The following is a 21990-nucleotide window of genomic DNA, read 5'->3' on the forward strand; positions in this document are numbered from 1 at the left end:
GTGAGCACAACTGAAGGAGAGAGGGCAGTGCAGGAAGTGCAGGAAGCAGTGCAGGAAGCGATCGAGAATCACCAAAGTCATTACAGGAAGGGCAAAAGTGCTAGGAAGGGGAGAAAAAGGCAGAACATGAGGTTGTAGATCAGAAGATGCAGGTCTAACAAGAAGTGTAAGAAAGAGGGACTGAATGAAGATTTGTAGGAAGATGATATATTAAAAAAAAAAAAAAAAAGTATGGGGGGGACTTATCAGCCCCAGGTCAAGAGGCTTCTCACTTAATTAAACATGAGTGCAAAAGGGTTTTAGGCGCTTGATCATCAGTTTGAACGCCATCAGAAGTGTTGGATCAGCCCCAATAACTGTGACAAGTTCTCAAGGGAGGTGGGGATGGCAGTCTTGAAGAGCAGTTACACCACCCAGTGGTCACCTGAAAGTTGTTACACCTTCTGAAAAATAGGGAGTCATCCACAGCAGCGGTCTGTAGTTTCATGTTTAGAAATCCAGCAAACCAAACATGATTTTTGCTGCTGAATGTTAAAAATAAAATAAAAAGGAGAAAAAAAAAGAATATACAAATTACTACATTTAAAAAGTCCATATCAAGCCTTTTATTTGGTATACAGATATTCATAGATTTATACAGTTTATATATATAGAGAGAGAGAGCAAGTTTTTTTATATATATATATATTTAACATGTGCCACTGCAAAGTCACAGACAAAATTATTTTTGCCAAGAAAAAAAGGAAAAGAAAAATATATGTGCTTAATTTCAAAGTAGTGCTGTGAAGCTTTTAATGAAAGATGAACAAAATCGGAATGATGAGGTAACTGCAAGGAAGAAAAATAACCATTAATAATAGCTGAATAATAATAACCATAATAACAATAATAATAATAATAATAATAATAATAATAATAATAATAATAACAATAATAATAATAATAACAATAATAATAATAATGAACTGAACAAATAAGCAACCAAGAACTATAGTGGCAGCATGGACCCTTAGTGTCAAACTAGAGAAAAGGTTTAAGTCTATAACATACATACACACATAGTATGCATACAGACAGTGCATAAGCATACAAACAGGAAGTAAAGTCAGTCACTCATGAGAGCAAAAAGCTCTCACATGTTGTTTACTTTTCTCAACAGAAAACTCAGACATGCTTCAGGAGATGTTTAAAAAAAACCAAAAAAAAAAAAACCACTCACACTCTCTCTCTCTCACACACACACACACACACACACACACACGGCCCTGCATTACAGAATGGGCCCAGCAACAGTTGCACAGGTGTGGTGCATGCACGTGTACGCGCCCGCACGCGCACACACAAACACACACTAGAGCGGGAGATACTGGAGGACTTCTGTGCATTTGCATGGTAGAAAAGTGCGAGAGGAAGTCATCCCATGAAAATGACATTACATGTACGAGGGGATGCAACATTTTGGCAAAGAATGAAAAGAAAACAGGAAGAGAGAGTGCTGCACAAACATATAAGATTATGGTCACAAATATATAAGGTTGTGGTGTGAGAGTGTGTGTGTGTGCGCGTATGTGTGTGTGTGAGAGAGAGAGAGAGAGAGAGAGAGAGAGCAGGCAGTGCTGAACATGTCTGACAGACATTAAGGAGTGTCTGGCTCCCTCGTGTGGTCACTCCGAGTCTCTCTGGACCTCTGAGGCATCCGCTCGACAAATGGGGCACGTCCTGTTGGCCTGAGGGAGAAAACGGCAAATTAGGTTTGAGAGATGGTCCTTATATTCAGTCAGGATACTGATTTCATGGTCGCACACTTAGATATTTTATTTTTTAATCAATATGCAACCCTTTTAACCCAATTTACACTGAGGCTTTGTAGAGTGCAGCGTGTGTCTAAATCATAAGACTGGTATGATCAACAAGAACTTGGTGTTCAAGAGCCTCATTTAGCATTTTCAGTGGGAAATCACGTGTTTATGAAATCTTCAGCACCTTCTGACTGTAGTATCCTGGGGTTAGTGCGAGTTCACAGATTTCAGTAAATCAGATGAGAAACATTTCAACACACTTGGACTGAGACTTGCTTCTGCTATTTATCAGATCTCTTGAAGAGTGAGATTCTCACTAGAATCCTATAATTAAGAGGTGTCTGTGTATCTTAATACATGTGTGCTTGGACTGATTAGGTTTGTGCCTTTCAGCAACTTCCAAAAAGTTTTCCAGGTTATGTTATGTAACACTTTGCTGGGTGACTTCTGCCCTGTTCACACATGGTCATGAATGATGTTATTACATTTAGAAAGCTCTAATTTACACTTGACATTAGAATCCATCACCACATGTGTCTCAAGTGACAACCTGTGAGCGTCTCTCACTTTCCTGCTTCATTTGCAAAAAAAAAAAAAAAAAAAAAATGTGTGCCACTTCTCTCTGCAGAGACCAAAGCGATGCAATTTTCAATACTAGTTTGCCAGAAATTAATGTTAGAAGAAGAAATCACAACAATATTATACTCTGTTTATTCTTTGATACATTCCTGGCAAACCAGATCACCCAAGGTGTTTAACACACTCATAAACTGTCTTTATCATTTACAAACATTAAAAGGCACTGTGTATCTCATTTGAGAGCCAATGAGCGCACTATTATGCTTGCACAGAGGTCATCAATGAGCAGGGCAGTCTTTCATAATGAGGCCTCAGGCACATTTTCATGCTCACTTGAAAAACAAAGTGACCTTATGTGGCTGAGACCAGCTCAAAATCTGGTTTAGGTTATCAGATCATCCCTTAAAGTGTCTTGAGAGGACTCAAATTTACACTTGGAGTGAGCACTTATTTTGATGTTAATGCCATGTGTGAACAGTGATGTGAATCTGTTGCCAAACAATGCGCAATAAGCCTTGGCTAACTTGGCTAACTGTAAATATATGTGTGTAACAGAGATCAGCATAAGCTGGTGGGCTTCATGCTGGACACACGTACCCTCAGCCACTTGTCGACGCACTTTCCGTGGAACTCATGACTGCAGGGCAAAACTCTAAGCAGTTGACGCGACTCAAAATCACTCATACATACCACACACCTGCAATGAGATAGCTATTAACACACAAATTACAGCAAAGGAAGAGACCTTTTTGACACTTTCTAAATGACAGACAGTGCATTCAGGCAGATTTAGTTAGGCCAGTAACTTAGGGTATCTGTGGAAATTATTTTGAAAAAGGTCACTTGGATGTACGCTTTACTAAAAAATATGCACATTTTGAATGTGAACATATTTCTCATGGTATCCAACCCCATTAGAGAGAGTTTATGGGTGATATCAGCAGTGTGTTAAGCCCTCAGAAGCTTTCAAAACTATAAATATGCTAAATAAAATGTACAAAGACAGTCTGTTATCGATAAAAGTCCACAATGAGATTCTCAACCCTGAGTAGCTGAAAAAAATAAATAAATAAAAAAAATAATTAGGATAATTGTCCATTATTAGCAAGTACATAGTTTCTAAAAGGGAAGTACTCACAGTGTTTGCTCAGACTGATGGTTATTTGGATTAAATCGATAAGAAGGAAGCTGTTCTATGTCTCCCTTGGTCAGTCCCCGGAGTTTAGCCTCTCCCAGGCGCTCAGCAAGGTTCAGCAGAGCCTGTGGGAGAAAACATCAGCGACAGTAGAATTAGAGTCTCTCCCCCACCCTGCACACCAGGAAATGCATAACCAAAATGCTAAAGAATGGCAAGAACAAACCTCATAATTTTCCACTTCACCATCATCGACATCCAGCTCTAGACTGATTGCAGGACCTGGCTGGACCGGCAGCATTGATCTACAGAAGAGCGATTTAACACAAACCAAAACATTAATAACATAGCAGTTAATTCAGCTCTTGAATCATCACAATACAAAGTTACTTTTTGTACTTCACATTACAATAAAGTTATGTTTTGTTGTCACTGCTTGGCTGTATAGTACAAAATAATGAAAATTAAGTCAAGGTGGCTCACAAACAGTCAAATCCAGGAGTGGAAATTGAAAAGTACCTGTAAAAATGACAAATATCATCTTGACCTTAAACACAGTTTGGATGAAGACTCATTAGGGGATCAGTAAAATCTAACCAATAGCCTGCACTGCAGTCATTATATTCTTTGTTTAAATAAATAAACTCTGTATTAGTTCCTTAGCCTCAAGGGGATTTTCAATAACCATGCTCAAGTCTCAATGGCTGCATCTCATATCTTGACTTTATTAATTTGCTTTTATTTTGTGGGTGTGGAAAAGATTTGTTCTTCGGTTCTTTTAAACACGCAGCAAAATTAACATATTTATCAATAACACACTAATAAATATTCACATTCCAGCAATAAATATCAGGTAAATTAAAAAGAATGAGCCGATTTAAAAGTCCTTTAATTCTGCAGCTGTCCACCGGTAATGACTGAAACACATACAGTAAGAAAGAGAAGTCATCAGTTTTACGTGGTTGTAGGTAAGTAGCATAACAGCAGTGGCTGCAGTGACTCCAGACATGGTCACAAAAGTATAGGAAGACTTGGACTATCATGTGGACATATGCTGTCTGTCTGGAGGGGGAAGCACTGAGGTTTTGAACCAAATTTTATATTCAGCCATGTATTTTAAAATTTACCACAAGCTTCTATGTCCATTACTTCAAAAACAATATAATCTTTTGAAATCAGATTATTCTTTCTGATACACTCTGGATATTTGTCTAAAGATAATTAAAAAAAAATAATTCTAAGTGAATTTATTCCCCGTTCTACTTACAGGAAGTAAGGCAAGAGGCTGGGGTGGTAAGGCGAAGGTGGCAGCTGCTGGGAGCGGTACCGTCGCCCTGGGAGACGGCGAGGAATGAAGTTTGGATAGGACTAGGTGGAGAGATACAACAAATACAAGTCAGATGATTTGCACAGCATTACATTTTTTTATATAACACTTCATGGGATGAAATAAACATATTTTATAAATTATTGTAAATGCTCACCACTCCAAAGAATTCCTGTGGCAGGGGGTCATGGGACAGGAAGTGGAGTTGTGTGGAGTGTGGGGTGAGTGCAGGGTGGGTGGCAGGAGGATAGTGAAGCCCAGCACCCAAAGACAGATGCTCACCAAGCAGCTCAACATCATTCTCTATCCTCTGTAACGGCTGAGGAGATCAAGGACAAAATGTTAAAATTAAAAACATAGGTGATATTGCCCAGGATTTTTCCTGTCATTACAGCATAAGAAGCAACTTAACAACTTAATAAATTTAATTAAAGAGTCTGAATGGGATTAAGAAAGAAAGTTTCAACCTTTGAAATACAAGTGTTTTAAAAAGGGATAAAGAAAAGAAATAACTGAATTCAGAAAGAAAAAAAAAAACAATTGAATTATCTCTGAAATCGTTTTTTAATCAGTTAATTGGCAGCTGCTTTAACATGTAGCCAATGCAAATGAAATAAAGTTTTAGATTAAAGCTGTGCAAAGACAAAATGTGCACAAAAGAGCTGTCAATACCAGTTTCAGTACATATACTCATTTGTTACCAAAACTCAAGAATACCACAAACTGCTTCAACTCTAGTGTTTAAAATATGCATCACCCATTTAGCTTGAACTTCGTAAGACGTTTTTATAAAGTTTACAGTTTTTGAAATTCCAGGAGGAATTTTGAAAGCTTCCCAGAAAGATCTCGACTGTGACTAACTACTAGCTTAAATTAAAACACCTAATACAAAAGCTGTATTTGATACCAAGTTATCAAAAGGTTTCCCGCTCACCGAACGGGCCTGCTGTGCTGGATATGGTCCAAACTGTCCAGGCTGAGGCAAATGAGGTGGATGGTGGGAAAGATGTGTGGGGGTATGGGTGAGATGAGGTGGGGGGAGCAGGAAGGCCGGATCACTGGACAACAGTGATGGGAATGGGTAGGGCATCGGTAAGTGCTGTACAGAACAAGTCTGAAGGACCTAGCAGAAACACACAAAAGTTTCACTTGTTAAAGTATGTTAAAAAAAAGGATTTCTTAAATAAATAGATAAATAAAAATAACAGAAGAAGATTAAGTAACATTTAACAGACATGATTTGAATTCATGTCGATAAAATGCTTATTTACACCTATAACTACTTTAATTCCAAAACAAAAAATGAAATACAGTCCTGTGAAAAAGTACGGTAAGTACACTTTTGCCACTTCCAAATTAGGCAGTGACGTAGATGCCAGCTGGTGCTAATCAAATGCACTAGATTAAATGAAGATCAACAAATTATGATTGGCTCTTTAAAAGCAGAAGTTTTGGCTGTTTGTTGGTTAATTAGAAAAGGAAAGAACAAGCATGGGTTGCCAAGAGAAAGCCTCTCTAAAAAGCACATCTGAACAAACTACAACATTTCTGAAGAGCATAGATTTTTTGTGTTCAAATCATGCATGCATAAAATGTATTCATAAATTGATAATACTTTTGTATGCTTTTGTTCATACTTCACGGAAAAATTCAGAAACCCCTCTGACCATGCGTGGGATCAAAACTACTATCCTTTTTTTCGCACTATAAGGCGCACTTAAAGTCCTTTAATTTTCTCAAAAATTGACAGGGCGCCTTATGTATGAATTCTGGTTCTGCTTACTGACCTCGAACCGATTTTATGTGATACACAACGCTCAAAAATCTGTCAAAAAATGTTTTAGTACGACTTTGGTAAGCTACGAAGCCACACCACTTGATGGATTGTCGGAGCATTACGACTACCGTAGTCAGGAGTCCCAAAGTCAAACGAACACTGCGACATCAGTAAGAGTTAAAAACTATCTAAATTCTTTCATCTTTAATAAAACGGTCAGCGTTAACAATGAAGTTTAATATCCAGGCATCCATGAAAATAGAATGTATTAAATTTAATGGAGTTAGAAGCGAGCTCGCTAGTTTCCACCTAAACATGATATACCATGTTCTGACTGAGAGATTTCTGAAATAATTAAAATGTACAGCTCTGCTTTCACTTCCAATATAAATAAAAACATGAAACTAAACAGCAGTGACTCAATAAACATGAGGGTTCCGGATGGTTGGAGACAAATGCAATAGCATGGCAGGATGCTGTAAAGGGACCAAACTTCAGGCAGGAGAACAACTGAGAAAATCCATCCACAATACGAGGTTAGTCATTAATATACAACAACATGGGAATAGAGCAGCAGCGAGAGAATTCAACATTAATGAATCAATGGTACGGAAAAGAGGAAGCAAGAAGAATGAGTTGAGTAAAGTTTGAGTTATCTGACCGTTTTGTTTTGCCTAATGCACCTTATAATCCGGTGCGCCTTATGGTCCGAAAAATACGGTACTATTTATTTATTTATTTATTTTTGATTACCTCCTTCAGGTAATTATTTGCAGTTTTCCCAGAACATCAGCCACAAAATTCTCAGAATTGCCATAAAAATAACTTGCATGTAAAGAAAACAAAATACTAAAGAGAAAGGCCATCTTTTCTCTAGACTTTATCCTTTTAACAAACATATTCTTCATTTAATATAATCTTTTTTATCTTTTCTTTTTCTTGTAGCCAAACTTTTTTTTAAATTAGTATTATTTTCTACCTTGAGTCTCGGATGAAATTATATTCAGCTCAGATATTCAGTTTAGCAGTTTCTCCCTTAAGTAACTGTCACTATTCTCCCCATTTCACCATAAGGTTAAAAAAAACAAAAAACAACAACAACAAAAAAAACCAAAAAAAACAAAACAGAAAATCACCAAAAAAAACGTGCAAAAAAGCAAAAACACTCACGGGAGGAGGGACGCTGCACACAGGATAGTGTTGACCACTGAAGACCACAGAGCATGCTGGGATCTGCTGTGGGGCAGAGCGAGGTGGCAGGCCTGGTGGCGCTCCCGGTGGTGTCACAGGATACGAGACAGGAGCCGAACCCTAAATATGGAGATCAGCAGAAAAAAAGGTCTGCCACTTTATGGCTGTAAATTTTAATTAAAAGCTGGATAGCTGGAGTTAGCAGACTTAATCCACATTGTCCGAGTTGTAAATAACAAATTTTAAAACTTCATGGATCACTGCTAACACCACAGATTTATACTTGTTGTGGCGCACAAATCAAGCAGATGATAACCCTGAGGTCTGCATTTCCCTGCAGCTGAAAACTCGTTATTCCATTTTTTTCTTTTTTGTGTTTTCATTAAATCCATTGTTCATTATGTTTTCTTTTCTAGAGATAAGTTCAAAATGCTTACTTTAAGACTGCTGGATATGTGCATTAAAATTTATGTATTGATTTATGTAAAGATTATGTATGCATGCATGTAGAGATGAATAAAACACAAACAAGCCAGATATATTAACAGACAATCCTGCATTAACCTTTTACCTGTATGATCAAAACAAAATTATATTACTCATTAGTCTCCATCTACAGCCATAAATAAGTTTTTACACCCACGAGTGATAGGCTTTCATTTTCACATTGACTTGTTTGCATCTTAGAGTGTTATTTGCACCCATCTCTCAATCTTAAGCAGAGTTAAAAAACAAAAGGAGACAAAAGCACAGAAAATGATTCAGTTAACAGCAATTCAATTATTTTTCTTTCCTAAAACCGGTCACATCATCTGCTTTGAACCCACCTGCTCATGAAGATCCAACACCACACTGCTCTGTTGCTGGGAAGGGTGGGCGTGTGGGTGCTGTGGATGAGCTGCAGGGTGCAGAAGCCTGGGAGAAAGGTTTGGAGACTGGTGAAGAGGCCTCGGGGAGGGATTTGGAGGATGGTACCCAGGGCGTTCTTCAGGCCCAGGCCCTGCCCCAGGCCCTCGGGGAAGCTGCTGGTTATAGGGTGGGTAGCCCTGTGGAGGAGCCGGATGGCGGTAGTTTTCATCCTGATGGCCAGGTGAAGGGCCGTTATGGGAGTGCAGGTGGTGGTGGTGATGATGATGATGGTGGGCATTGGGGTGATGGTGGTGATTGTTGTTGCTGTTGTAGTGGTGATGGCTGTTGTTGTTGTTGTGGGGGTGGTGGTGGTGGTGTCGGGTCAGACGGTCTCTCCGCCCACGCTGACGTCTCATTGGAGGGCTGAGGTGGAAGAAAGAAGGAAAAACTAAAGAAGAGGCAGAAGGAGTTATGTTGACATTTGCATCATGAAAGACACCTGATAAGCCACCTATGGCAACATGACTAAAACTTTAATTCCTAATTCATTTAACCAAACAAGAGTCAAAACCACTCAACAGGCAGATTAGTATTCAAGTTATTAAGCTTTCTGAAATGGAATTTTTCATTCAGATATTCAAATCAATTCTAACATTCAGACAAACAGCCAAATACACTATAACAAGTGAAAATTCACAAATGCATGCAGATTGCAATGCATCAGAGCAAATTGCTGTGTATCTGATACCTTAATACATTCAAGTATTTTCTTTGTAACCTCAATAGACCTTCCTGATTTAACACATCTGATTAATTTAATTATACTAGAAAATATGAGAAGACAATACTAAAATTTATTCCAGTCACATAGAACACAGACACTAATATGCCACAAAATATAAGTTGCCAGCTGCCAACTAATAAAACTGAGCATAATAAATATTAATACAGACAAATTCAAAGATACTATTGCAAGATCTCCAATCTGTCATAAGTCATTACATTTACAGGCTGAAATTTTTAATTTATTAATGAAGTCTGTTTGTATGCATTTGTGTCAGACACAAACCTGCGACGGTTTCGAAGGGGTGTGTGGCATCGCTCTGGCATGTAGTGAGGGTGTGGTCTGCGACTCGGCGGCAGCTCCCAGGGGCGAATGGGAGAGGAAGGAGTTGAGGGTGGGGCGGAGTTTAAATCTAACATGGACTGCTGGGAAAGACGCTGCCTTTTTGGGCTTGGGCTGTCTTCCATCTGGACACAGAGGTGAGGGAGGAGAGGAAACCACAAATGTTCGGTTAGAGGGGAAAAAAAAAAAAAAAAAAAGTGAGACCAATAAGGGAGAGGATGAATAAGAAAGAGAGCACAATGAAATACAAATTCTATTTAAACCAGAAAAAGAGCAAGGAAAACAGGCCGTGGTCATGTTTCATACTTACTTTGTCCCGATCCTCGCTGCACACGTTATCTGGATGAAAATGTAGCACTCCTCCTGCCGGCCGCACATATTGAAAAAAAAAAAAAAAAAAAATCATAATCAGATAAGACAGGACTGAGGAAAACATCACAAGACACATGGACATTTGCAAGCCAAGCAGACAAAAATACACCACCCGCAACACACAAACATACACAGGTAACTGGCTGCCTCTGACATTTTATTTTCCTTTTCTTGCCTAAACATTTCTACAGACTTCACACCACAAAGTCCAACGTAGAAAACAAAAATGTGACATTTTGTTACACAACCAGAAAAGTGCTTTGCCCTCCCATAGGGTTTGTCTTCTAAACAAACTTAAACTCTCTGCTTTAAATGAGCAGACAAGAAAGCGAGTCATCTCTGGAAGATGTCACCCTGGACGTCTCCTCGCTAGCTGTCACAGCCAAGTCACTCCCTCTGATCTTACATGGAAAGACCGGGCGCGCGCGCACACACACACACACACACACACACACGTATGTATAACACGCCAGAGCAACTTTTTGATTTTTAAAATGTGACCTACTTCAAATGCAAATAACTACTTTACCCACTTTTGTAGCATAAAGAAGGGAAATTATTGATAATGAAGATAAGGAAAATAACTAACATCAAAAGCGATAATAGGTGCTATTCCCATCATGCAATAGTTCCAAACATTTCCTGAATTCAGCTTCTCAAATGTGAAGATATGCATTTATCCTGCAATCTAAAGAGATCTTTTGGCAAATTATGATGGACATGCTCATTACTACTTTTTTTTTTTTTTGCATTTCACAATACATTTAACGACTGAACCCCCTAGCATTAGCCCATAAACTGGAGTGACCCTATACCTGGTGACTATCCCCTTCACGTACAAAGTATTAGCAAGAATCTTGGCTTCAAATGTCATGTTGACCCACTTTTAGTGTGCTAAAGATTTTCTAAGCAGGTTAGTCAAGCACTATCAGGTTTGCAATGACAGCTTTGTTTCTGATAAAGAATCTATTTTATAAGATCAACAGAGCATCACTAAAAGGGATTGAAATTAGTATGTGCCCCCCGCCCAAAAAACCTAAAACTAAAAATAACATTGCTGAATAAACCACTAATGCTATAAACGTAATCTCAGAAAAACACAGTGCTCTCCTATCTGTTTATCTAACAGTCCACATGTGCAGTCTGGAAGCAACATGTGCATGCAGACCTTTCAGCAGCTTAAGAAGGATGTCCTTGAACTTGGCTGACAAGAGTTTCCTCTAAGCAGTTCCCCAAAAAACCTTTAATCACCAAAAAGAGGAGGGGGGGACTCCTCCCCTCATGCTTTTCTGTTTCTTCCTCTGTAAACCTCTCTCATCCAGACAGCCCTTTCTGCCTCCTCAGAAACAACAGATCTGAAGGCAGCCCCCTACCCCTTTCTTGTCTTTGCGACGCCACTCCAGAGCCATGTGAAGTCTGCCGATAGTGACAGCTCAAAGATGCCCCGCTAGTGGCTGCGGAGAACAGAGGGACGGGTGATTGAGCGTCTAGCCAACATTTGGGCCAGTACATTGGCTTACATGTTTATTCATCAAACCATCCCTTTTTCTTTAGACCTCATAGGGTTCTGGGCCTCAGATGGCCATGCAGTTTATGCAGAATTAGGCCGGTATATGCTGATTCATCCCGGGAAGCTAGGAGAGGGGATGGTGAGTCTGACTGGACAGGTTCTGTTGGTGTGTAGACGCGACCTTGCTTCCCTTTGAGCATGGCTGCTGATGGGAGACTGACACCATTTCTTTTACAACAGACAATTGAGTCGAGCAGGGTAGTGAACTCAGAGCATCAGCTGTCATCAAGAAGCAATTTTTTCATGCTCTTTAGCTGAAGTTCAAAAACTTCAAGTATCATGTGGGAGAGACAGGATGTAATCAGAGAACCACTCGATTTACAAATAGAATCTGCGGATGAAGATGTGTAAATATGTAACTACAATGTCAGCCAGCTATTACAGCTATACCAAGTGATGACATTGCTTGAAAATGGAAGAGAAAAAAATAGGAGGAGAAAATAACAGAGGTAAGGCAGTTGGATACATTTTTAACAACCCCAAATCCAACCCTGTCACATTCTGCATAAAGTGATGCCAAGAGGCGTAATACAGTGACATGTACAAACAAGACCTGGCAAACAAAAAAAATCTGTGATGCACTTAAATATACACAGTGTTGCTTTGCTTACACACAGAGCACATTTTACACACAAACCCCTGCCACAAAGGATGAGGCATGTGCAGCTGCTAAGAGGAATAAGAAGACAGCTCACACAGATGGGAAATAGAGTGCTTAAGTCATTCACACAAACCCTACTTTGGTCTGTCAATTTGGGAAGCGTGTGTTTCTGTGAGACTCCGTCTGTATGGCTCATTTTGGCTGTTTGGCAATAGTTTCTTCTATTACGACATGGCACAATTAAAAGCCTGCTTTCATTCATTCCCTGCACTTTTGTTTGCCTTTGAGGGAAGCCAGTCTAGTTTTACAGAGGGCTTCCAGTCACTTTTCACTGGAAACTTGCTGAACACTAAAGAGTGGTGCCAGTGGTGAGATAATAAACAAAAAGAGGCTCATGTGCAATCTCAAATGTTATTTTCTTTTATGAGAGTTTCATTCACTTTTTCCTCTTCTGTTTACATTTTTTTCTGCTGTCTCGTTGACAAGTTTGGGTTTGGTAAAGAAACACCGCTAATTGAATAAACCTTTGATGAAAACCGGACAGTACAATTAGATTTGATGTGAGAAAGTGATGAAACAAACAATGAGCCCACACAACTGCACTCAGCAACATCAATCTTTACTTGTTAATGGCTAAATACAGTAAAGAAAGACATATTTGACTAATCTGAGACAATATCAAGCTTTACTCAGGGTAAAATGCAAGTTGAAGAGTATAATGCTTAAGGATGAAACAAGGAAAACTGTATAATGCCAGCCTGCACCACAGCACTGAAACTAAAAATAAATCACTATCGAGAAAAGGACAAGCCTTGTTTCAAGGCTCCAACTGCTCTATTAATCAGACTCCTCTCATACATGTCTTGCAGAAACTGAATAAGAGCATGTGGGATGTCTTAACCAGTGGGCTCATGCATTTGTCTCTGATCTGATAAATGAAATTGCACTGCTGCTCTATAGCGAACACGATTACAGTCTGAAGAACTTATAGATTTGTTTTATTCAATGTCAAAAGCAATTCAACTTTATCGCTAAATATCTATCTAGATAACAGTAATCTGAATGTTTTTGGTGTTACTTTCCTTATACTGTTTAACTGCATTCATACGAGTAACACAATGTGATCTGGAGGCCTTAAGCACAACTGTGCTTGGATTAGCCTTAGGAAAAATCTGCAGTGTGAAATGTCTACTAATAGCCAAGATCATTTGCATTCTGAGAATAAAGCCAGACAATGACATACAAGGAAAAGTTTGTGACCTATTTGCACTTTATTTCTAGAGATGTGTGAACAATGCACACTCCAAGACCCACTGCAATAACAGATAACCCGTTTCCTCGATCCTTAACATGCATTTTACATTTTTTTGTATTTCTGTAAAGATTAATAAAAGCAATTCTACAAGTTTAACCTTTGTATTTTTCAAAAAACAACAACAACAAAAAAACAAAAAAAAACCCCAAACATGCTCCCTGCCAATTTTAAATATACGTTTCCCCAAATGTGAAAAAAGTCAAATATGCTTATTCAAACATCAATCATTAACCGTTACTTGGATGATAAAACTAAGACGTATAAAAGTCATAGTCTTCCAGTTAAGCTACAAATAAGTTTATACAGGGAGAAGTTGCAGGCCAATAGAATAATATTATTTTTGATTTATCTGCAGTGCTTAGTTTCTACTGTGGGCAAGGCAAGTTGAATTCTGGAAATAAAGTCAGCTCAGGAGGTAGAGTAGGTCACCTACTAATCGGAAGGTTGGGGGTTTGGCAAGATAGTTTGGCAAGTTGGGCAAGATACTAACCAGAAGCTGAATGTCAGATAAAAAGCACTTAAGCCTAGAAACAAGTGTTTGTGTGAATGGGGCATGTTGAATACAGTGCTTTGAGTGCTCAGAGAGAGCAGAAAAGCGTTACATAAGAACCAGTCCATTTTCCAATGACATACAAGACAAAGTTTGTGAACTTGGTTTTCCCTATTTACATGAGTAAACGCTGACCAAACCTCTAAGGAAAAGAGACTGCTGCCTACCGAGCAGCGACCCATAGCTGGCCTTTCAAGCAACAGCTGGCAGTGAAAGCACCAAGCCTTTTAAGCTGCTAGTGATGAGGCTGCATCCCTCAGAGGAGGGATCCATCCTGTGTTAGTATGTAATGTAGATGCAATGCATCTAGCCGGGCTGCAGGCCCCGACTACTTAACCCTGCTTACCGGCTCCGGGATGCCTGTGAGCTCCGTGTGAAGAGTGGCGCTGCGCCCCTGCGGACAGGTAGCTCCCCTGGGTGTGCTGCTGCTGGTTCTCGGGGTAGCTACGACCTCCGTGGTGCGGCGCCCAGCTAGAGTTGCTCTGCTGCGGGTAGTTCACCCCTCCGCCGCTGGCGCTCATCAAGCCCCCGTTACCGATCGCGTTAGCGCCGCCGTTGCTTCCAACGCTGCCGTTCATGGCGAAATGAAAGAAGCCAGACCGAGACCGCGAACGAGTCCTCGGGGGGTCCATGGCTAGAAAAGGACGACGGCGGTGGTGGATGTAATGTGACGTACGGGCAGGTGCCTCGCTCTTTAGACCGCTTTTCCGTCTCTCTCTCTCTACCCGCCCAGTTACCTCTGACGATCACCTGCTACTGCGAGTGTTTTCTGAGGCATTTAAAGCTATTGTTTTAATGAGATGAGACACCTGAAGGCAGCAGGTTCAGGGAAGCACAGCCCTCGTATGTCGCACAAGCACCATCTGCATCGACTCCATCCACTTTCTCCTTTTTGCTATCGGTGCCGCTCAACTTAACGAAAAACCGCTTATTATTTTCTTAAACCATAAGGATTCAAAATTAATACAGCTGCATACAGTACAACAAAATTATGTTTTAACTCTCCGTTATCGTCAGTGCTGTCCTCATTACTAGAACGGTTTAATCATTTTCTGCGTCTCTTTTGTGTTTTCACAGTCAACAGTCAGGCTTTCCCCACATTAAATAAAAGTATTTTATAAGCACTGGTCGCACAGAATTAAGTCTTATATGAGTGAAACCATTGCCGAGACTTATGCTGAGGAACAACTGAAAATAATAGCCAGCTCTGTGCCACCAAAAAGCCAGCTAAATAAAACACTTCGATCCGACAACACAAAACATAAGCAAGATGGCTAGCTGTAAAGCGTTAGCGAACTAAAAACAAAACACAAAAAACGGCCGCCCGGTAGTTGCTTGCAAAATAAAGTTATTAGCATAAGTTTTTCAATAAATTAGAAGTAAACCACAGCGGCTTGCCTACAGTAAACAGAAAAGTTACACCCCTCTGCGTTTGCTAACTATACCTGCTCGTTCATTAGCATAAATTCGATTTTCCAGCTAGCCCAAGGCTAACAGGAAGCGGGGTCTAGAGGGGAAAACAAGTCCAACAGTGCCGACATTACGAGCTAGCGAGCGTCGTTCCGTGTCAATGTCAGGCTGGTCGGTGAGCAAAGCTAAATAGCGAATATCCTATCTACATGAAAACGCGAACAGCTACCTCGTCCGTGAACTGAGGTGGACAGTATATGTCTAATTTAAATCCCCTCTCGCATTCGCTATCGAGTGTTTTCTCTGGTCAGCGGGGAGTGTAGTGGAGATCAATCAATGGGAGGTTCGCATCGCTGTCAAGTCATCATCAATCGATAGCAGAACGACATTTTGCTAAATTGCTTTCTACTTTTCATATAAAATTATACAAAGTCGCTAGAAAGGAAAAGTGAAAAGTGACGAGAGCAAAATATGTCTTATTAGCATGCGCCAAGGTCGACTTTAACTACTGGCTTGTTTTCGGAATTGACTATTTTTGTCTGGCCAACCGCAGGCGTCAGCTCCGCTCATTAATTATTCAGCAGCTTCAAAGCAGAAATACTATGAGACAAGGCTTTGAGAGCCGCTGGCATCCCGGGGCTTTTTCAGCTGGATGTGCTCCACATACACGGATACTCACCAATGCACTGCGTAAACCTAAGTCCGTTTATTCGGTTTCCACGCAGAAAATATTTATTCTTGTGCTGTGATCACAAATTATACAGTACTGTCCAAAAGTCTTGAGTCATTATTCTTTATATTTTTCTAAGAAATGAGAAATAGGGGCAGCAAACATACAGGGAAATACAGTATATCAGGAAAACAGAGTTTGTACAATGGTCATGAGATTGAAAGTCAATATATGTTATGGCCACCTATATTCTTCAACACAGCCTGAATTATCTTAGGCAAGCTTTCCTGCAATTTCTGTAAGTCCTCAGGGAGAGTCTTCCAGGCTTCTTGAAAGACAAAGATCTTATTTGGATATTGGCTGCCTTTTGTTCTGTTTTCTGTCAAGACGATCCCACACCGTTTCAATAGTATTGAGATTCAGGCTTTGGGGAGGTCAATCAAAGATAGCTTAACTGCTTTAACTGCATCGGCAGTGTGTTTGGAATTATCAATCATTCAGGCCTGTTTCCTCAAAATATTGAAGGACTCACTGCACACCATACTGAGACATGCCAAGTCTTAGGCTAATAGCTTTTTGGGAATTACCTTGTTAGTGCAGAAATAGTATTTTATGCTTGTCAAACTGTTATCTTTGGCATTTTTCATAGATTTGGCTTTTTTTTTTTAAAGGAACAAATGATGTGCCTTTGTGACAGTCTGGTAGTAAGAAAAATACGTTACAATTCCATTTTAAATTGGTTTCTTGCTAGGGCCTCTGTTATTTGTAGATACAACACCGGTTCAGCCCTAGATTTAGGTGCCTTTTTGTGCTTAAATGATTCAATGTAAAAAACAATATTCCAATGTCCAAAGAAAAACTTTGAAAGACTTTTGCTCAAGGCTACTTTAAAACAATTACAGAAAAGTCTGGCACTTTAGAAGGAAAACAAAACGAAATGAGTGATTCAAGACTTCCACAGTTTCTCCTTTACAGTATACATGTCTGTGTAGGTTCTCAATCATCCAGGTCTTGGTAATCTAAGGAGATACACTCAGTTGTACATCTGCATCTAAAGGATAAAGGTCACTCTTTCAAGGACGTCAATGATCACATTTTGGACAGAGAAGACAGATAATTTGAAAGAGGAGTGAAAGAAGCCATCTATGTCCACTGTGAAGGACCATAAACAGAAGGGGTGGCTTACAACACCAACTGTCTGCCACCTACGATCCAGTTTTGAGATCCCTAACCCCTAAGGGAGAACTCCCACTAGGGCTTAAATACCTAGGATTCTCCACCATTTGGTCTTAGAAGTGAAAAAGCTTCTCAGATGAGAGGTGAAATGTCCAGTTGCTTTGGTTTCCAAGCTCCTTAGACTACAGTATTCATGCTTTTCTTTACAATATGCCACTTAAACATCTAGGCAGATTTCAAAATAATACAAAAAAATTAAATATTACTAGGAAGGCAACTACGGTACATTCACAAAATATTACATCTGAATAAAAATCTAATTTAATATAATCTAATAAAAACAAAACATGTTCAAAACTGTGTAGGTGTAAAACACTTAAGTATTAAACTACAAAACTAAATATTAAGTACCAAAGTACATTCCTGTATAATTTTCAGTTTTCTGTACTGTCATTAAATGTTGATAAATAACACATCAAAAGATCACAGACACAAAATGACTTCTTTGCAAACTTGTTACATTTATTAGCACCTAAAAAATAAATGCATTAAAAAAAGATCAGCTATCATTTTTTTCTGTGGCGTACTCTTTGTTTTGGGGAAAGAAGATTTACACTCCTGATATCTATGTCAGCATGGGGATACAAATACCCACGTTTTACCCCTCCTCTTTTCTTCCACCTTTCTGCCTCTCTGCTCTTCTTGCTCTTTTTGCCACCTGTCTCATCCCTCCTTTTCTTCTGTGGAGGTGCAGTGGACTGTTTTTGCCTGTCATCGGGCCGACTAAAGGGGACTCTGGGATAGACTTCGTCATCAGAGCTACAGCGGGACTTTATCAGTAGTCCTCCTTCCCGCCTGGCCTGAGCTTCCCTCCTCAGACGCTTCACCTCTCGTCTCTCCTTGCGCCTCTCTTGCCACGTCTTCCACGTGCCAGCTCGGGTGTGCAGCTCCTTCTTTGTCTTTGTCCACCCCTGGACTGATCGATTCTCCTCACCGCTCGTCCCTGTTTTTTCAGACAGGTCTGAGAAAACATGTGCAGGCTCTGAAAACACAGAAACACAAAAGACGTCCTTGACAAGTCTGATCCTGTTTTAACTGAATAACAGGTGATTAAAAGCAGCTGTTGAACTACTAAATCTTTTCGTTTATTTCCTGATCAAACGCGGTGTGAAAAGAACGCTTTATCAACCAACTGTGCAGTTCTTCTTAACTCTACAGAGATAATGTTTTTCAGTTCATTGTATTAGTTTTATGTTTTAATTCACTTAATTCACAGTGCTGGTTTCAGTCATTAAAAGGCAGCACTGATAAACCTACCAATCCCACCCAAGCAGTAATTGGTGCATTTAAATAGTGAAGGGGCATACTTTGTTGCAGAGCTGTTAGAGATCAAGAAAATGTGTCCAATAACTAACATTTCAGACCCAGAGTTACACTAATCCAAAGAAAGCACCTTCACAGAATTCACATGTCAATCTATTCTCACCAAAATGAAGCACGTTGGTGCATTTTGAAATGCACCAACGTGCACCTCACCATTCAAAAGAGCCAGCAAAAAGCATAGATGCCCAATGACATCATTTGTCTTTTGATAAATCGTTTCATTTGAAATGTTTTTCTGGGCAGGATGTGATCTGTTTGCATTTTGTATCCCACTTCTGATTAAATACCCAAAGCCTTGTATCATTATCATGATTCTACAATGCTTCTTGGGCAAGGTGAATAACAGTCTGGATAGAATCACAAAAAAACTAAGTATGATTAAAGCAATGCCAAAGCAGAAAAATGGCTGGCATTTCTAATTCAAAACCAACAAACATTTAGGTCCACACATCTCTAGACAATGACATTTTTAAAATCATTTTTCCTCTGTACACCATCACTATGGATTTAAATCAAACAACTGAGGTATGACTGAAGTGCAGACTTTCAGCTTTAATTCAAGGGGTTTAATTAAAATATTGTCTGAACTGTTTAGAAATCAGAGGTATTTTCAGAATTAATTGGACAACTTACCTATAAATGCTTTGTGCTACCATGATACATCGAATATTCCTGTAAAGCTCGCCTTTTCTTCTTCAAATCCGTTTTAATTTAGTCTCAAGCACAAATGGGAACACAGTCACAGTCATTTAAAAAGTGCCTGTAAATAGGGCCGCTACCAGGTCAAAGGTAAATAAAACAGGTTAATCAGATAAACGATCTCCAGTTGACATCATTTGTATCTCGTGGTGATTCACTAAAAATCTCAAGGAGGAGGAGGAGGCTATCGTTAGACTGAAAAATCAAAATAAACCTATCAGAGAGATTGCAAGCACTTAAGAAGTGACCAAAATCTTTAAAGAATCTGGTCCATTCCTAAAAAGGATGAATGCACTGGCCAGCAAAATGCATGATGACAGAATTATTTCCATGGTTAAGAAAAACTCCTTCTAACATCTGACAATGTGAACAACACTCAAAGAGGTAGGCGTATCATTATTAAAGTCTACAATCAAGAGACACCTTTATTAATGGAAATGCATAGGGCTCACAACAATGCGCAAACCACTGGTTACACTCAAGAACAGTAAGATCAGATTAGACCTTGTCAGAAAACATCTAAAACAGCCTGCGCAGCTCTGAAACAAAATCTTTGGACCAACAAAACCACGATGAACTTGAACCAGAGTGATGGGAAGACAAAAGTATGGGGAAGGAGCAAAACAGCTCATGATCCAAAGCATATCACATCACACAACACATATCTTCCTAACATGGTGGAGGCAATGTGACAGCATGTGTACATATGACTGCCAGTGGAACCAGATCACTGATGTTTATTGATGAGCTGACTGCTAATAGAAGCAGCGGGATGAATTCCTAAATGTAAAGGACTCAACTCTCTGCTCAGATTCAAACAAATGCTGCATAACTGATTAGACAGTGCTTCACAGTACAAATGGATAATGACCCAAATTGTACTACAAAAAAACCCCAAAAAACAAACAAAAGTCTTTCTGAAGGCAAAGAAATGGGATATTCTTCAATGGCCAAGTCAGTCACCTGATCTAAGCCCGACAGAGCATGCTTTTCAGTTACTGAAGCCAAAATAAAGGCGCAGCCTAAACTGACAGCAGCTGCAATAAAGGTGTTGCAGAGCATCTCATGGGAGGAAAAACAGAATTTGGTGATGTCGGTGGGTAGTAGACTTCAGCAAGTCAGTGAATGCAAAGGATTTCACTATATTTAAAATATTTAAAGTTAGTGCATCCAATGACTTTTGATCCCTGGAAAATTGGGCGCTATGTATACAAATGCATGTAATTCCTAAGCAGTTATAAAACCAAAGTCTGCACTTCAACACATAATGATCTGATTGTTCGATTAAAAGTCAACTTGGGGGATGTACAGAAAACTTATGGACTTGACTGTATATATATAAATGAACAACCCATTTCAGGAGATAATTTTGGTTATAATTCATGCTCAGTGTTCAGTTTACATCTGCTGTTTTCGAACTAACAGGCAGCTCCAATAAACTCACATGTACAGCCCAAACAAAGATACACCGATTGTAAAATAATAATGTAAAAACTCTGATATCAGCTTCATCACCTTTAACTCTTTCCTCTCGCCTGGTCCGAATTTGGAGAATGTCTTCCCTGGTGTCATATTGGTAAACATAAGGCAATGATGGAAAAGTGCCCGTAACCATCCTCCTTTTAGTGCACTCCTGATACAGAAGACAGACAGTGATACAGATGAGACAAAAGAAGAAAAAATGAGTTGAAGGATGGATACAGGACAGTGGAAAATGGATGCAACTGAGACTTAAATAGAGAGAATTTAACTAAGTTTGATTCAACACAAAAAAAGAACAGGGGGAGAAAAAAATTTGGTGTAGCGAGGTAAAGCAAAAAAAAAAACTAAACAAAAAAAGAGTAGCAAGTTTAGGGAAAAGACAAGTGAGAGACCAAACAGATTAGGCAATAGACATAAAGGCAGACAAAGATCTAGTAAAAGTAAGATGAGGATTAAATGTATTTATCACTTACATAACCGTAATGTCCTCTTTTAGAGCAGTTGTAACAATGAATGCGGCACTTCCTGTGATGGAGGCTGTGGCTTGCCTGTGGCCTGAGGGGAACCGCTACCCTAATCTGGAAAGGTCAAATGAAGGACATTTCTACAGTGATAACAGACTTTCACTGATCTCTTGGCTATTTTAGCAGTACACACCTATCAACAGGCTCCTGATAATGGGTGTATTCTGGTCTGATCCCCAGCACGTGGGATCTTCATTGCATTTGATTCCCCTGATCTCTTTCCCCCATTTTCCATCTATTTTGTCCTGTGACTATCAATGAAAAGGCAGCGAATACAGCTTTCAAAATTGCCTAATTAAACCGGTCCCCTGCCACCTAGTACCTAGATCAATTCTATTGCTTACTTTAGAGAAAAATCATTAAGAACTCCAATTAGGTTTACACATTGAGCCAGAAAGGCTTGTTATTATGCATTTTGCTGAGTAAAGAAGATTAGATTAAAAAAAAAAAAAAAA

At 39.4% G+C, this 21990-nt stretch overlaps 2 protein-coding genes across 3 annotated transcripts in view; both read right to left on the reverse strand.

Annotated features, from left to right (window-relative positions):
- Positions 1–1213: 1213 nt before the first annotated feature.
- LOC102192165 (E3 ubiquitin-protein ligase RNF38-like) lies at positions 1214–15974 on the reverse strand. The gene is made up of 12 exons (XM_005723135.2): positions 14538–15974; positions 10094–10146; positions 9727–9908; positions 8636–9080; positions 7788–7928; positions 5775–5963; positions 4998–5159; positions 4781–4881; positions 3740–3818; positions 3517–3638; positions 2976–3075; positions 1214–1727 (listed from the first exon to the last, which is right to left on the reverse strand). The coding sequence occupies exons 1-12, from the start codon at positions 14821–14823 to the stop codon at positions 1665–1667; spliced, it is 1923 nt and encodes a 640-aa protein (XP_005723192.2). The 5' UTR covers positions 14824–15974; the 3' UTR covers positions 1214–1664.
- A 1970-nt stretch (positions 15975–17944) lies between these two features.
- The window catches only part of LOC102192452 (zinc finger CCHC domain-containing protein 7-like), a 9604-nt gene continuing 5558 nt past the window's right edge, over positions 17945–21990 (reverse strand). For both annotated transcript variants that reach the window (XM_005723136.2, XM_013907963.1), the window contains exons 6-8: positions 21485–21589; positions 21045–21162; positions 17945–18489 (exon numbers count right to left, since the gene is read on the reverse strand). In XM_005723136.2, coding sequence (XP_005723193.1) covers positions 18014–18489; positions 21045–21162; positions 21485–21589 — 699 coding nt within the window. In that variant the 3' untranslated portion in view covers positions 17945–18013. The remainder of the gene's footprint in view (positions 18490–21044; positions 21163–21484; positions 21590–21990) is intronic.

Source organism: Pundamilia nyererei, unplaced genomic scaffold (assembly GCF_000239375.1).
Source record: "Pundamilia nyererei isolate P.nyererei 1_Seehausen unplaced genomic scaffold, PunNye1.0 scaffold00008, whole genome shotgun sequence".
In the NCBI taxonomy this organism is placed as follows: Eukaryota; Metazoa; Chordata; class Actinopteri; order Cichliformes; family Cichlidae; genus Pundamilia; species Pundamilia nyererei.

Bases quoted from the DNA above. Each gene is read 5' to 3' on its own strand.
- LOC102192165 (XM_005723135.2), bottom strand. From the start codon at position 14,823: ATGGACCCCCCGAGGACTCGTTCGCGGTCTCGGTCTGGCTTCTTTCAT. The intron at 5,160-5,774 runs GTGAGCGGGAAA...TGATCTCCTCAG, and splicing joins CAGCACAGCAGGCCCGTTCG to CCGTTACAGAGGATAGAGAA. The intron at 4,882-4,997 runs GTGAGCATTTAC...CTCTCCACCTAG, and splicing joins CACAGGAATTCTTTGGAGTG to TCCTATCCAAACTTCATTCC.